The sequence below is a fragment of the Stomoxys calcitrans genome, chromosome 4 (genome assembly GCF_963082655.1).
Source record: "Stomoxys calcitrans chromosome 4, idStoCalc2.1, whole genome shotgun sequence".
NCBI lineage: Eukaryota > Metazoa > Arthropoda > Insecta > Diptera > Muscidae > Stomoxys > Stomoxys calcitrans.
This window is the reverse complement of record NC_081555.1, coordinates 60,636,286-60,652,229: the sequence shown is the minus strand read 5'-3', so window position 1 is coordinate 60,652,229 and position 15,944 is coordinate 60,636,286. Positions and strand designations below refer to the sequence as shown.

At 41.0% G+C, this 15,944-nt stretch overlaps 1 protein-coding gene and 1 long non-coding RNA gene across 3 annotated transcripts; one reads left to right on the top strand and one right to left on the bottom strand.

The window, feature by feature from the left end:
• Window positions 1-13,692: 13,692 nt before the first annotated feature.
• LOC131997274 (uncharacterized) lies at window positions 13,693-14,090 on the bottom strand. 2 transcript variants are annotated; one of them, XR_009398167.1, is made up of 3 exons: window positions 14,003-14,090; window positions 13,867-13,929; window positions 13,693-13,801 (listed from the first exon to the last, which is right to left on the bottom strand). It is a non-coding gene; the product is annotated as an uncharacterized LOC131997274 (long non-coding RNA). The 2 variants fall into 2 exon arrangements; XR_009398168.1 differs by having other exon boundaries at window positions 14,007-14,090.
• Window positions 14,091-14,167: 77 nt separating this feature from the next.
• On the top strand, window positions 14,168-15,207 carry LOC106095762 (rhythmically expressed gene 2 protein). Its single transcript, XM_013263089.2, has one exon. The coding sequence runs from the start codon at window positions 14,367-14,369 to the stop codon at window positions 15,126-15,128; it is 762 nt and encodes a 253-aa protein (XP_013118543.1). The 5' UTR covers window positions 14,168-14,366; the 3' UTR covers window positions 15,129-15,207.
• Window positions 15,208-15,944: the final 737 nt, after the last annotated feature.

The window sequence follows — 15,944 nt, the reverse complement described above, 5'->3', positions numbered from 1 at the left end:
AATCCCCGAATGCAGCATGGACTCTAAAAGATGGTAAAGCTCGTGCTGTGATTGGATTGTCCATAGAAGATTCACAAAAAATTCATATAAGAAAGCTAACATCGGCAAAAGCATATTGGAATGCCCTCAAGACACAACATGAAAAGTCAAATTTGAGCAACCGTGTCAGTCTCCTCCGACAGCTATCATCGAAGCGTATGAACGAAAGCCAGTCGATGGAGAGTCACATCTCAGAATTCTTGGAAATTGTGGGTAAATTGGAGGATCTCGGAGAAGAATTTCCCGAGCATAAGGTCGTGTCTTTCCTTCTTGGAAGCTTGCCGGAAGATTATAATATCTTGGTGTCAGCCTTGGAAGTTCGCCCGGAAAAGGATTTAACATTGGAGATGGTAAAAGAAAAATTAACGCAAGAGGCAAAACGGAGAAATGGTGCATTTATCGGACAAGAAGCTGTGCTGAAAATCAGAAGCAAGAAACCAAGTTATAACCCGAAATGCTATCAGTGTGGTAAGAACGGACACATTAAAAGAAATTGCAATCAACGTCAAAATAAGCAGAGAGAAAATGCTAAATATACGTCAAAAGTGGACTCAAATGCGTGTTTTGTTGCCGCTTCATCTAGAAATGAGAACATGTGGTTCATAGATTCGGCTGCAACTTGCCATATGACGTGTAACGAGAGTTTTTTCACGGAGCTTGATAAAAATTGTGCCAATGATGTTTATCTAGCTGATGGTACAATTTTGAAGTCCAATGGTGTTGGCGAAGGAATATTTTATGGTTTACATAAGGAAATTAAAATGAAAAACGTTCTTTTTATGCCGAAATTAGAGGGAAGCTTGTTATCAGTCCCAAAGTTGACAATGCAAGGCTTCACAATAAAATTCGTAGGACAGAAGTGTTTGATAACTCTGAAAGGTGAGTTGTATGCTAGTGCTACATTAAGCGGAAATCTATTTGTAATGGATGAAAAACATACGGCTATGATGACGTCGTGTATTCACACTTGGCACCGTCGATTTGGTCACCGTGATATGAATGCAATAAAATCTGGTGTGAATAAGTCACTAATGGCTGGGATACAATTGGAGAGATGCAATTGTGAAAGTAAGTGTGAAGTGTGTTTAAAAGGGAAGATGACCCGGAAACCCTTTCCGAAGATTGCAGAAAATCGCGCAAAAAGCACACTCGACTTAATACACAGTGACTTGTGTGGTCCCATGCGAAATTGCACACCAACTGGTAATCGCTATGTTCTGACCCTAATTGATGACAAGAGCAGATATTGTACTGTTTATTTTTTGAAAAATAAAGGGGAAGCAATTCATAAAATCAAAGATTTTGTGGCATACACTGAAACAAAATTTGGTAAGCGTATGAAAACCTTGCGGACAGACAGAGGCAGAGAATTTTGCAGCAAGGAGATGAAATCATTTCTAAATAGCAAAGGGATTCATCACGAGTTAACTGCTCCATATACACCCGAACAGAATGGTGTAGCTGAAAGGAAAAACAGAAGCCTAATGGAAATGGCAAGATGCATGCTCTTTGATGCGGATATGGATGTGAAATATTGGGCAGAGGCAGTTAACACTGCAAATTATCTACAAAATCGTCTACCAACGTTTGCAACCGAAGTAACACCCTATGAGGAATGGCATTCGAAAAAGCCAAGCATGAAACATATTAAGATTTTTGGTTCTGTTGCATATGCTCACGTCACAAAGAAGAAGCGCCAAAAGCTGGATGCTGTTGCAAGAAAATACATCTTCGTGGGATATTCTGATGAAACAAAAGGTTATCGTCTGCTGGATCCCAATGATAACACCATTATCATAAGTAGAGACGTTAGTTTTTTGGAAGAAGACAAGTCGAAAGTTGAATTTGCTGAAACTACATTCGAAGAAAATTGCGAAATCGGGCAAACATCAAATGACAACAAAGAAGTTATAAATGAGATACCAGATGCCATCGAAATTGCATCAGGAGATGAACCATTCGAAACCGCAAGTGATTCATTTACTTCCGAAGAAGATGAAGAAGAAAATGCAGTTATCCCAAAAAGGGTTGCACTAAGGTCAACAAAAGGTAAGAAGCCCAAGCGATATGAAGCGAATATGACAGCAATGAAATCAGAACCTCAAACGTACGAGGAAGTTATGAACCATCCAGAGAAAGAAAAGTGGATTCTTGCAATGAAAGATGAAATCCAGTCCATGTACAACAATAACACCTGGGATTTGGTAGAATTACCCAAAGGCAGAAAAGCTATAAGTTGCAAATGGATTTTTAAAATAAAAACTTTGGTTGACGGAGGAAGTCGATATAAGGCACGACTTGTTGCAAGAGGTTTTTCACAGAAATATGGTGAAGACTACGACCATATTTTTGCTCCAGTTGTGAAACACACAACCTTTCGAACATTACTTGCTGTTGCTTCACATAACAATTTGAAAGTTCATCACATTGATATAAAAACGGCGTTTTTGAACGGGAATATTGACAGAGAAATTTTTATAAAACAGCCAAAAGGTTTCATCGAGGAAGGAAAAGAGAATCTGGTTTGTAAGTTAAACCAAAGTATTTACGGGCTCAAACAATCCGCTAGATGTTGGAATCAAAGAATTAATGATGTGCTCACAAATTTCGGATTCAGAAGGGGAAAAGCGGATAATTGTTTGTACGTGAAGGAAGTGTCTGGTAATTACGTATACGTCCTAGTGTACGTAGATGATATACTTGTAGCAGCCAACTGCGATGATATTGTTCAAGAAGTAATATCTTATATATCGTCAAAATTCAAAGTAACAGACATGGGAGAACTTAAATTGTATCTAGGGATGGAGGTATCAAGAGATGATAATGGATTATTTTATATATCACAAACTAGATATATAGACAAAATTATTAACCAGTATGCCCTTGATAAAGCAAAACCATCACTTATCCCGCTAGATACAGGCTACTTCAAAGAAATAAAAGATGAAGATTTATTGGAAACCGACAACAAATATCGCATGACTATTGGTTCACTACTTTACTTGGCTGGTAATTCCAGGCCAGATATTTCTGCTGCCGTTTCTATTTTATCGCGCAAAGTAAGCAAGCCGTCCAAAAGGGATTGGAATGAAGTGAAACGTGTGTTCAAATATCTGAAAGGGACTCGATGTGAAAAGCTTTGTGTAGGCACAAAAGACGTAAAGTTGACGGGTTATGCAGATGCCGATTGGGCAGGTGACAACAAAGATCGCAAGTCAACTAGTGGATATTTATTCAAACTTGGTCAAGCCACTATCAGCTATGCAAGCCGAAAACAAAACATCGTATCACTTCATCAACTGAAGCAGAGTTGGTGTCACTTGCGGAAGCAACACAAGAGTGTATATGGTTGCAGCAATTGCTGAAGGATTTCAAAATTGATCTTATCGAAAAGCCACTTATATTTGAAGATAATCAAAGCTGTCTAAAAATACTAGACTCGGAAAGAATTAACCCACGCTGCAAACATATTGATATTAAATACTTTTATATTAAAGATGTTAAGAATTCCAATGAAATAGAATATAAGTACTGTCCTACGGCTACTATGATTGCCGATATGTTAACTAAGCCATTAGGCAACATAAAATTGAGAACACTCAAAGAACTTGGCGGATTAATTATATAATATTTATATAGTGTTATTGAGAAGGGGTATTGGATTTACTTTAACAATAACACTTTGTTACTTTCATTTATTATTTTTTATGTTTTACCAAGGTAGTCTTTGAAGTAATTTCTCACATAGTATACATATTTTTCATTTGTGAAAAATCTTCTTGTTACTTCTAATAAAACCTTTGAATTGAAAACAATTCGAAACATTCTTCGTCTTCTTGCATTAGCTGACCTCTTAATATGTGATAGGACGGTCCTTGTGGCACTGGACCTATCGAAGGCATTCGACACGGTCAGCCATGCCAAATTATTTGAGAATTTCGCCAACACGTCCCTCCAGCCAGGCCTGAAACGTTGGGTCGCGAATTATCTGTGTGGCCGCCAGTCATTTGTGGAATTTAGGGATAAGAAGTCAAAACACCGTAGAGTGAAACAGGGAGTTCCCCAAGGTGGGGTGATATCTCCGGCTCTGTTTAACCTCTACCTATCCTCCATCCCACCTCCTCCAGACGGCATAGAGATCGTATCATATGCGTACGATCATGGCATCAGGCCCCCCACCCATTGATGACATCTGCGATAGGTTGAACGTCTACCTCAACGAGCTTGCCTCATATTTCGCTGCAAGAAATCTGAAGATATCCGCCACCAAATCTTCAGCCACACTGTTCACTACAAATACGCGTGAGGTGAATTCTGAGCTGACTGTGATGGTCGATGGAGAAATGATTCCGACCATCAAGTGTCCCAAAATACTTGGCGTCACATTTGACTGCTCCTACACTTTCTCCCCACATGCCACAGCAATCTGCAATAAAGTCAAAAGTAGAAACAAGGTCCTCAAGTCACTCGCTGGCAGCACTTGGGGTGCAGACAAAGAAACCTTGTTGACCACGTACAAAGCAATTGGCCGGTCTGTGGTAAGTTATGCAGCGCCAGTGTGGTCACGTCAACTTTGTGACACGCAGTGGAATAATATTCAGATCTGTCAGAATGCAGCCCTCCGAACTGCGACGGGCTGTCTCCTCAGTTCTCATGTGGACCACCTCCATCAGGAGACAAAGATCCTACCAGTGCGAAGACATAACTACATGCTGTCTAAGCAATACCTTCTGGGCTGTTATCGCAGAAATCATCCAAATCATCATCTTGTGGAAAGATACCCACCGCCCAGAAGCCTTAAGGTTGATCTACACGATCTAGAGCGTGAGGTCCAACGCTACAAGAGAGAACCTCTAGATCAAGCGGCATATCAAGCGGGTCTGAACAACATTCATGCAAACACGGTAGCAGACGCGTTAATTGGCTACCGGGTGAATGTAGTCCTTGGAGAACGACCGCCACCCATTGCACCCGAAGAAATCGACCTCCCCCGGCAAACCAGAGTGGTTCTGGCTCAATTACGTTCCGGCAGATGCAGCCGCCTCAATTCCCACAGAGCTAGGATTGATGCCGACGTGCAAGATGTATGTCCCGATTGTAACCAGGGACCGCACGATACACGTCACCTGTTTAACTGCCCGGCCAGACCCACATCCCTGTGGACGCACCCCATCTTAGTCGCGGAGTTCCTGGGTCTTGACACTCAACAGAATCAAGCAGACTAAAGATAGAACACAATAAACTGCTACAACAACAACAACAAATTAGAGTTGCACTAATCCCTGATTTTGACGGGTAGTGGCTTCAATATGGTATATGTGTGCCGTAATTAATCGTTTTTATTTACATATAACTTTATTTCATTTAGCATCGAGCTTTAAAAACATACAATTTCATTCGTAGTCGCAAGAAAAAATGCCTCTTATGTCACCTTGTTGTGCAATGAAAATTTCATTTTAGCTGCGTACCTGGAAGCGAAATTTTCGGTCACAGTAACGATATGTCAATGCATTTCGGGATATGTCAATGCATTTTTATGGCAAAGCTTGGTATGCACCAGAGAACTGCATGAGACCCTAAATTTGGCACTCAAATGCCACTCGTGCCAAAACAAGCGCCTGTTATGCATGCCACATCAAAACAATGTTAACTAGAAATGCTCTTCATATGACAATAGAGCAAGAGTTGATCGAACGTTTCAGCAATCGTTCAGTGGATGTGCTTTTCAATTTGAGTGTCGGACATCGTATGCTGTTTGCGAATAAGAACTATTTAGATGAGTGCCATATGAAGCCAAAGCAAGCAGAGGATTTCATAACAAAAAAACAAACAAACAAAGACACATAGACAAGATATAGTAGTAGTAGTAGTAATAGATTTTATTGAGTCTTCTTCTTTTTCAATGAATTGACAATGGTATAAACGAGTGGTTAACATGAACACATAGAACTATTGTTGTCTTATTCTATTACACACTGGACTTGTTATGAAATGCTACTTGCAATATTGAAATGTATAATATGATGTATTACATATAAAACAGAAAGCGGGAGAAAAGGCTTCCCCGCGGCCCTTACTGTTACTGGACAGGCAATAAATATATAATAAAAACAAAGATGCTCATAAAAGAGCTCATAAACGTAAGTTCATTGATATGACTTTGTATAGGCAAGATATATTCATTTACAGGTAGTGTGCACAATCTGTCAAAATCAGTGATTAGTGCAACCCTGATTTTGTTTATGTTACTAGTTCGCGCCATTTTCATTGTTTGTGTGTGTTATGGTTCTTAACTATAATACTTACAAAATACAACCAAAACTTGTTAACAGAAAGTGCACTCGCGAGAAAAAATTGTACTCAGCTGTCTACGGTACACTACCTGTTAATTAGGTCATGGTTACTAGTTCGCGCCATATTTCGTTTGTGTTTGTTATGGTACATTCGTAGTCGCAAGAAAAAATGCCTCTTATGTCACCTTGTTGTGCAATGAAAATTTCATTTTAGCTGCGTACCTGCAAGCGAAATTTTCGGTCACAGTAACGATATGTCAATGCATTTCGGGATATGTCAATGCATTTTTATGGCAAAGCTTGGTATGCACCAGAGAACTGCATGAGACCCTAAATTTGGCACTCAAATGCCACTCGTGCCAAAACAAGCGCCTGTTATGCATGCCACATCAAAACAATGTTAACTAGAAATGCTCTTCATATGACAATAGAGCAAGAGTTGATCGAACGTTTCAGCAATCGTTCAGTGGATGTGCTTTTCAATTTGAGTGTCGGACATCGTATGCTGTTTGCGAATAAGAACTATTTAGATGAGTGTCATATGAAGCCAAAGCAAGCAGAGGATTTCATAACAAAAAAACAAACAAACAAAGACACATAGACAAGATATAGTAGTAGTAGTAGTAGTAATAGGTTTTTATTGAGTCTTCTTCTTTTTCAATGAATTGACAATGGTATAAACGAGTGGTTAACATGAACACATAGAACTATTGTTGTCTTATTCTATTACACATTGGACTTGTTATGAAATGCTACTTGCAATATTGAAATGTATAATATGATGTATTACATATAAAACAGAAAGCGGGAGAAAAGGCTTCCCCGCGGCCCTTACTGTTACTGGACAGGCAATAAATATATAATAAAAACAAAGATGGTCATAAAAGAGCTCATAAACGTAAGTTCATTGATATGACTTTGTATAGACAAGATATATTCATTTACAGGTAGTGTGCACAATCTGTCAAAATCAGTGATCAGTGCAACCCTGATTTTGTTTATGTTACTAGTTCGCGCCATTTTCATTGTTTGTGTGTGTTATGGTTCTTAACTATAATACTTACAAAATACAACCAAAACTTGTTAACAGAAAGTGCACTCGCGAGAAAAAATTGTACTCAGCTGTTTACGGTACACTACCTGTTAATTAGGTCATGGTTACTAGTTCGCGCCATATTTCGTTTGTGTTTGTTATGGTTCTTAACAATAATGACCAAAACTCGTTGAAAGATAAAGGACTTCGCGAGAAAAAATTGTACTCAGCTGTTTTGCGGTACACTACCTGATAGTTATATTAAGTCTGTTAGCGTACTTTTCCAGTAATAATTTACAGGAGAGTAAGAGCCATTTTGGTTAGGTTAGGTTGAAAAGAGGGTGCAGATATTAATCCACCCCATGCCACTAGGTCAGTTGTTCAGGTCCAATCGGAGGCGGTAGTTCAACAAAACCACATTCACCCATTAGCTATTCAATGCATCTGCTACCGTGTCAGTCAGAAGGTATTGCTTAAACAGCATGTAGTTATGTCTTCGCACGGGTAGGATCTTTGTCTCCTGATGGAGGTGGTCCACGTTAGAACTGAGGAGGCAGCTCGTCGCAGTCCGAACAGTGGCACTCGGACTGATCTGAATGTTATTTCACTGCGTATCACAGAGATGACGAGACCACACTGGCGCTGTATAATTTACCACTGACCGGCCAAATGCTTCGCATGTGATCAACAAGGTTTCTTTATCAGCACCCTATGTGCTACCGGCAAGTGACTTAAGGACTTTTTTTTCTTTTGATTTTATTGCAAATTACTGTGGCATGTGATGAGAATTTGTAAGAGCTGTCAAATGTGACACCAAGGATTTTGGGACAGATATCTTCAGATTTCTGGCAGCGAAGTAAGAGCCAAGTTCATCAAGGTAGACGTTTAACCTATCGCAGATGTCATCAATGGGTGGGGGGCCTGATGTCATGATCGTACAATCGTCCGCATATGACGATGCCCTATGCCATTTGGAGGGGCTGGAATGGAGGATAGGTAGAGGTTAAACAGTGCCCGAAATATCACCCCACCTTGGGGAACTCCCTGTTTCACTCTACGGTGTTTCGACTTCTTATCCATAAATTCCACAAATGACTGGCGGCCACACAGATAATTCGCGACCCATCGTTTCAGGCCTGGCTGGAGGGACGTGTTGGCGAAATTCTCAAATAATTTGGCATGGCTGACCGTGTCGAATGCCTTCGATAGGTCCAGTGCCACAAGGACCGTCCTATCACATGGCCTGGGTTGATTGAAGCCACGGCAAATGTGTGCGGTGATGGCATGCAAAGCTGTTGTTGTGCTATGCAGTCTCCGAAATCCATGTTGATGCTCGGCGAATGGAAATTCTCCTACGAGGCTCGGGAGGAGTAAGGCCTCAAGCGTCTTTGCTACTGGTGAGAGAAGGGAGATCGGTCTGTACGACTCCCCCAAACTAGGGTCTTTTCCAGGCTTCAGTAGCGGGATCACTCTGCCCATTTTCCAGACATCGGGAACTATAAGAGTGTTCAATGGCAGGTTAAGGACAGTGGTAAAGTACTCAACTCCAGGTGAATCCAGATTCTTCAGCATCAATGTAGAGATTCCGTCGGGGCCCAACGCCTTAAATGATTTGGCGCCATAAATGACATTCGTAACTTCGCCTACGGTAAATTGGCTGTTCATCGGCTCGGAGACCACAAATACGGCGAGTGGCTCTCCTCCTTGCCCTGTCACTCTCGGGCTGCACAATAAATTGACGGTTGAACAACCTGGCGCACCTCATCGGATCAGTCACGGTTACTCCGCCAAAAGTGACTGAGTTACTGTCGTCCCGTCTACTGGGGTTCGAGGCGGGACCACAGACCACAGCTTGCCTAAACCAGTTACATTGCTCCAAGTGTTGCAGTCAAAAATTCCGCTTATGTTCGTTGAGTACCCTGCTAATTTCCAGATTCAGCTCCCTGATTCTGGGGCTAGTGGAGTCTGTGCAACGAATCCCATCGCGCTCGTCTGCGAGTACCCCTGCCTGCGCCGGGAAATTGAGCCGCACTTGGAGTATTCTACCGGCTGGTATAAAGCGAGCTGTGTAGTAAGGCTGCTGATGTCTCGGAATTCCCCCTCGGCAACTAGCCCACTTGAGGAGGGTGTCATTTTTTTTTTTTTTTGATTAATAAACGTCCGGCGCTCAGAGGTTATCAAAGGGGAAGTGGTCTGATCCCAAAGAAATGACTGGATACGTCACTCAGGAGATCAAAGAATGCGATGGAAATGTCTGGCGAGCTGCTACACCTCCTCGTAGTCCTAGTGGGCGCATCCTCAATCACCGTGCAAAACGTGGAGCCTTCAATCTGCTCTGCACAAAGGTATGCCCCGCTGGTCGTTACGTAAGGGAGAATGCCATGAAAAGTGATGCGCAGAGATATACTTCTCTGCACTGAGCTGGCAATATAAAGGCTAGAAATCTGTTGCATATATTGAGAGATGGGGAGTTACAAAGTTCGACGACGAGGTCGCAGAAGATATGGCGACACTTGTGACCCACTAATGTCTATATTCGCACAGCACCTTGCAACATGTTCACTGTGACTGTATTCCCACCGACACCGATCGATGATGGAGGCGGTTCTGGCAAACCAAACAGTACCAGAGTCCGGGGTTCTTTTCATTCCCGGTACGGACCAGAAGCGTGGCGAGAAGGCACTCCGGGGTGTGTGTCCCTCCTATGACGAAAAAAGGACGAACACATACACTGGGGCGGCAGCCCTTGAAGATGCAGGATTCCATCGGGTCAATCCGGTGCTCAAAACCGGCTGCCATGGGTTTGATTGATTTTTAATTGTAATTGGTAATAGTTACCCAAACACACACAGATCAAATATCAAAATTTGGGGACCGCCCAATCCAAACATATATACATATAAAATATTTATACACATGTTAGAACAATACAAATAACATAATTATATAATTTCAATATCTTTTTGACTATTTCAGGCGGTAATAACGGTGGCGGTTCAAACAGTGGTTCACCATCACATTATCTACCTCCCGGACATAGTCCGACGCCTTCAAGTACGCCTGTGTCTGAATTATCACCCGGTAAGTATATTTATAATTTTTTAAACGATAAATAAAAAAATAATGTTGTATCTGTCATGATAACCTATTGTAGATACGATATAGAATATTTGATGACTTACATAAATGATGATCGAATTGGACTCCACATACCCTTTAATAAAGTTGTTGTTAAGAAACAGTGACCATATTTCTCTCATATCAAAACTAAGAACCCCTTTATTGATAACTAAACCAGAAGTGTATCCTGCTAAGCGACCTTAGGGTCTCAATTTTGCTTTTTGTTGAGCAATTGAACATAAAGTTACTTCCCACATACATTTTGGAGGATCCTTGAGAGCACAATAAATGCTCTTGTAGTACATACCAAATCCGGTCAGAAGGATTCCCCATATGAATCCCATTCCCGATATGAGTTTACTACTCTCAAGTTATTTAATGGTGTGGCTTCAATTCATATGCACTAGGGTGGGTCAATTTTTGAAAGGAAGAGGGAGAGATAGATCCATAGTATATGGATCAACTCAGAATCACTCTCTTATTTCATGACCCTCTTTCTGTCCGTGTGTTTGTCTGTCCGTCTCATTGCCTATATTGATTTGTTTGATTTACAGGTCGCAATTTTTATTCGATCGTCTTCATATTTGGCACAGACAATTTTTTTAATTGGGAATCGGTTCAGATTTGGAAATAATTCCTTTATATATTTATTTTCCTCCGATTTGCATTATTATTGCACTTTTTATGTGCATGCTTACAAAATCCTTAAATGTTTTCAATACCACTCCCCTAAGTTGGTTTATGTCAGATATTGTGTCTCCACCTAATTACCGGTATCTGTTGGACGCGAAAGCCGGGCAATGGCAAAGGAAATGCTCCAACGCATGCCTGCTATCACTTGCCTCAACGATTTTACATAAGTGAGCTCGTAGTCCTATGTGTCCCGTTATGATACCAATAGCAATACTGACTAAATTCTTACTTCCTTTCAGTAATAGCGTCGTCTTCTCACGATCTGGACCCCCCATAGGATTTTCGCCGTCTTACCGACCGTTTCGCTGTTTCACAATGTTTCATGCGCATTCGTTGCCCAATATCTTAACTGGGACTGCGTCGACCCGAGAGGCTTCGGATTAACCAAGTTTATTGACGGCATTCCTCTGGCCTTTACCGCTAAATCGTATGCCCTTTTATTTCCCCTTATTTCGTTATGGCCCGGCTCCCAAGCGATGCGGATTTTGCCATCCTCAGAGAAGGCGTTAATCTCCTTTTTACACTGCAAAACTGTTCGTGACCTGCTTGTTATTGCCCTTATGGCAATTTTACTGTCGGTAAAGATGTTCACACTCGACGTCATCGCGTTAGCACCACACCACTTCACGCATTCCGTGATCGCCCGGATCTCCGCTGCAGGACCGTATTATGGTCAGGCAGTCTTAAACAGATCTCAGTCCGTGGGTTCTCAATGTAAACCCCAAGGCCATGATCTTCCAGAGGGCAATACTAGGGTTCCGTCAATCAAAAACTGCGCCGATGGCAGCAGTGCCTGGCACTCAATTTTAGGGTTCATCTCAGGTATCCGATCGGAAACCTCTTCTCTTCCTTCCAGGTTTCCTATCGTCGCCTCCATTATACCGAGACGGTATGAGCTGCTCCCATCCTCAATCCATTCTCCCATCGCCTTAAGTCTCATAGCCGCAGTGGCTGCCTCACACTTAATCTGTATGTCAATGGTTCGGATATCTAGAATAGTCTCCAGTGCCCTAGTGGGGGTGGTCCTCATCGCTCCGCCTATGCCAAGACAAAATGTTCTCTAAACCTGTTGTATGGTCTTAATGTTACACTTTTTCTTAGCAGTCCACCAAACTACTGAGGCGTTAGTAAGTATTGGTCTAATCACGCACCTGTAAAACCATTGGACTATCCTCGGATTCAGGCCCAATTTCGAGCCTGAATATGACACTTCCAATTAAGTATCCTGTCCAAGATCACACCTAAGTATTTGACCTTGTCAGATATCGAAATCGTCCTATTGAGGAAACGTGTTGCGTTAAATTGGCCCTCCTTCGTCTTCCTCGTGAACAGTCATATTTCAGTCTTCTCAGGGTTAACAATGAAAACTCTGGGTCTCGCCCAGTCGTATGCCATATGCAAAACCCTTTCGGCCCTTCTGCATAGCTCGTTCGGATCCTTACTCTCATAATAAGTCATTTATAGTGGTCACCCTTAGGAATGGCGATAAAATGCCCCCTGTGCCACTTTCTCCCTTATATTTATGCCATGGGACACAAAATTTATCTACCTCTTCCTTAGCATATGGTTTATCCAGTCTCTAAGGACCGGGTCCACCCAGTACTGGTCTAAGGATTGGATCAGTATGTCGGTCCGCACATTGTCAAAAGCTCCCTCGATGTCAATGCATACCGCCAGTGTGTACGTTTTGGCATCGAAGGATTGTTCTATTTTATGCACAACCTCGTACAGGGCAGTCTCCACCGACCTTCCCTTGACATAGACATGTTGTTTGTATTGGGTTGCCCAAAAAGTAATTGTGGATTTTTTAAAAGAAAGTAAATGCATTGTTAATAAAACTTAGAATAACCTTTAATCAAATATACTTTTTTTACACTTTTTTTCTAAAGCAAGCTAAAAGTAACAGCTGATAACTGACAGAAGAAAGAATGCAATTACAGAGTCACAAGCTGTGAAAAAATTTGTCAACGCCGACTATATGAAAAATCCGCAATTACTTTTTGGGCAACCCAATAGTACCCGATGTTTGGAAGATAGGCAGTCTGATCCCGCTACTGAAACCTGAAAAGGACACGAGCATGGGCGAGTCGTACAGACCGATCTCCCTTCTCTCATCAGTAGCCAAGACGAATGAGAGACTACTCCTTCCTCTCCTTTCGTTAGACAATTTCAATTCGCCGAGCATCAGCATGCTTTTCGAATGCTGCATAGAACTAAAACTGCTTTACATGCCTTCACCGTATACAAAAGTACACTTGTTGTACTCAAAAAGATACCTTGGACTAACCATCTAATGCTTTTGGATATTGTGGCTAGATAAATTGCTACATCCACTGATGTGAGGCTGAGGGAGCTTTCTATTTGCTCATATGGCGGCTACGGAAAAATTGTTACCATTGAAGATATCCGTTCACAATTGGCAGACTAATTTTCACTAAATTTTTCTAAGCCCACTGTGCGTCACTTGTTTAACTGCCCAGCTAGACCCACTCAATCCTCAGGCAGCATCTTCCCTCCTTAAGAAATTCAAAGAAACGAACGGTGTTGGTTTCATCGTAGCTCTCCGATGAGGATGATTCCATTAAAACACTCAAGAAACCGATAATTGTTATTTTCTTGGTTTCTGGAAGGATACAATGTTTTAATTTTTCAAGAATTTCCAAATAATTCCCCTAATTTTGCACTTACCTTCTAATGTAGAACATCATTTGTCGAGTTTTCTGTACCTGAACATTAGCTGCTGCCTTGAATCTTCATTAAAAATAAATAAAAATGAAACAAATTTAATAATTACTAATAAACAATATTTATATATTTTACTTACATACCTCTACCTTTTTATCAATTTTGACGTTAGCTTTTAATTTTATTGTAATCAATTAGCTTTTGTATTGTAATGTAAAGGCTGATTTTCATAAAACAGCTGTTCTAAGTTGCAAATTTCTGCTGGCAAAAAAGTCCCAGTAGTAATTTTGTAGGTTTCTCTATTTTCTAACTGTCAAAATTTGCTTGCTCTCGCGCTCTCTTGCTGGCAAATAAAGTACGCGAACGACTTCTAATAAAAATTTGTGAAAATTTGCAAAAATTTTTGAGTTCTCGAACACAGCTAATATAAATGTAAACATATGTTTTCATAATACTTCTAATTAAAAAGATAGAGATAAAAATATTTTTGCAAGTTTTTAGTTATGGCTAGTATAAAGTGCTTAGCTAACCTTAACCGTTTTCGCTTAGTAACATTCGACATAACAGATACATTGATCCGCTTTAGCAGAGCCCCGGCTGTTCAGTATGCGAAGACGGCCGCGCAATTAGGAGTTACCGATATTGATCAAGTAGCAATGGAAAGATGCTTTAAAAAGGAATTCATGGCCATGAATAGACAGTATCCCAACTGGGGTTGCAACATACCAAACTTCACATGGCAGCAATGGTGGTCAACCCTGGTATCCAATATTTTCTATTGTGCCAAACCTGACATTGATCAACACAAACTCAAAGAACTGACGAACATTTTAGTTCGTACTTATAGAACAAGTGATTGTTATCGTCACATCGAAGGTGGCAGGGAACTGGTCGACAGAGTACGTAATGCTGGCAAGAAAGTGGGTGTTATTTCGAATTTCGACCCAAGTCTGAAAAAAGTTTTATCTGAAGTAAATTTAGCGGATAAGTTTGATTTCATATTGACATCTTATGAAGTGGGGTTTTCAAAACCGAGCAAGGAGATTTATGATGCATCGCTGGCAATTAGTAAAGTTGAAGCCCACGAAGCCTTACATATAGGAAATATGTATGCCCTGGATTATTTGGGTGCTCGCAATGCTGGTTGGTCCAGCATTCTAATAACACCGAACGAAATCGATCTTAACAAGGCTCAACCAACGCATGGCTTTCGTAATATTAAAGAATTATTGCACGTCTTAGACAACGATGTTATAGAATGGTAGTAGAATAATAACGTTTTAAATTTGCATTTTGTTAAATTAATTTAATAGTATAAAGGTTCAAATTTAAATTGTTTCACAATCATCTCGTGTTATTATTCCTGTTGCAAATGTAAATGTGCCCATCAACATTCCATGAAGGTCAGGGGCAAACTTCTCACATATCGATGAGTTTTGTCCGATATAAGTTTTAAGCTCAATATTATTTTGCTATCATATTTATAAGCCTGTTACAGACCCGTCATGTATATGATTACTTGATTTGTTTTTCTTCAAAGTGGAGTCGATCTTAATGACATTAAGAATTATGTTATGAGAAGAAATTGCCTTATCAACAGATCCTTGGACATAGACATAGTAGCCATTGGTATACGCTCCGTTTCGAAACATGGCCCGTTTTTATTTCTGTTAGTATGGCCAAATTATAGCAATGCCCAACAACCAATAGTCACACTGTGGCCTACTGTTAAGTCACTCTCGAACCCCGGTAGACGGGATGACAGGACCTCAGTCACGTTTGGCGAAATAACCGTGACTTATCCGAAGAGATGCGCCAGGTTGTTCAACCGTCAATTTATTGTGCAGCCCGAGAGTGACAGGGCAAGGAGGAGAGCCACTCGCCGTATTTGTGGTCTCCGAGCCGATGAACAGCCAATTTACCGTAGGCGAAGTTACGAATGTCATTCATGGCGCCAAATCATTTAAGGCATTGGGCCCCGACGGAATCTACATTGATGCTGAAGAATCTGGATTCACCTGGAGTTGAGTACTTTACCACTGTCCTTAACCTGTCATTGAACACTCTTATAGTTCCCGATG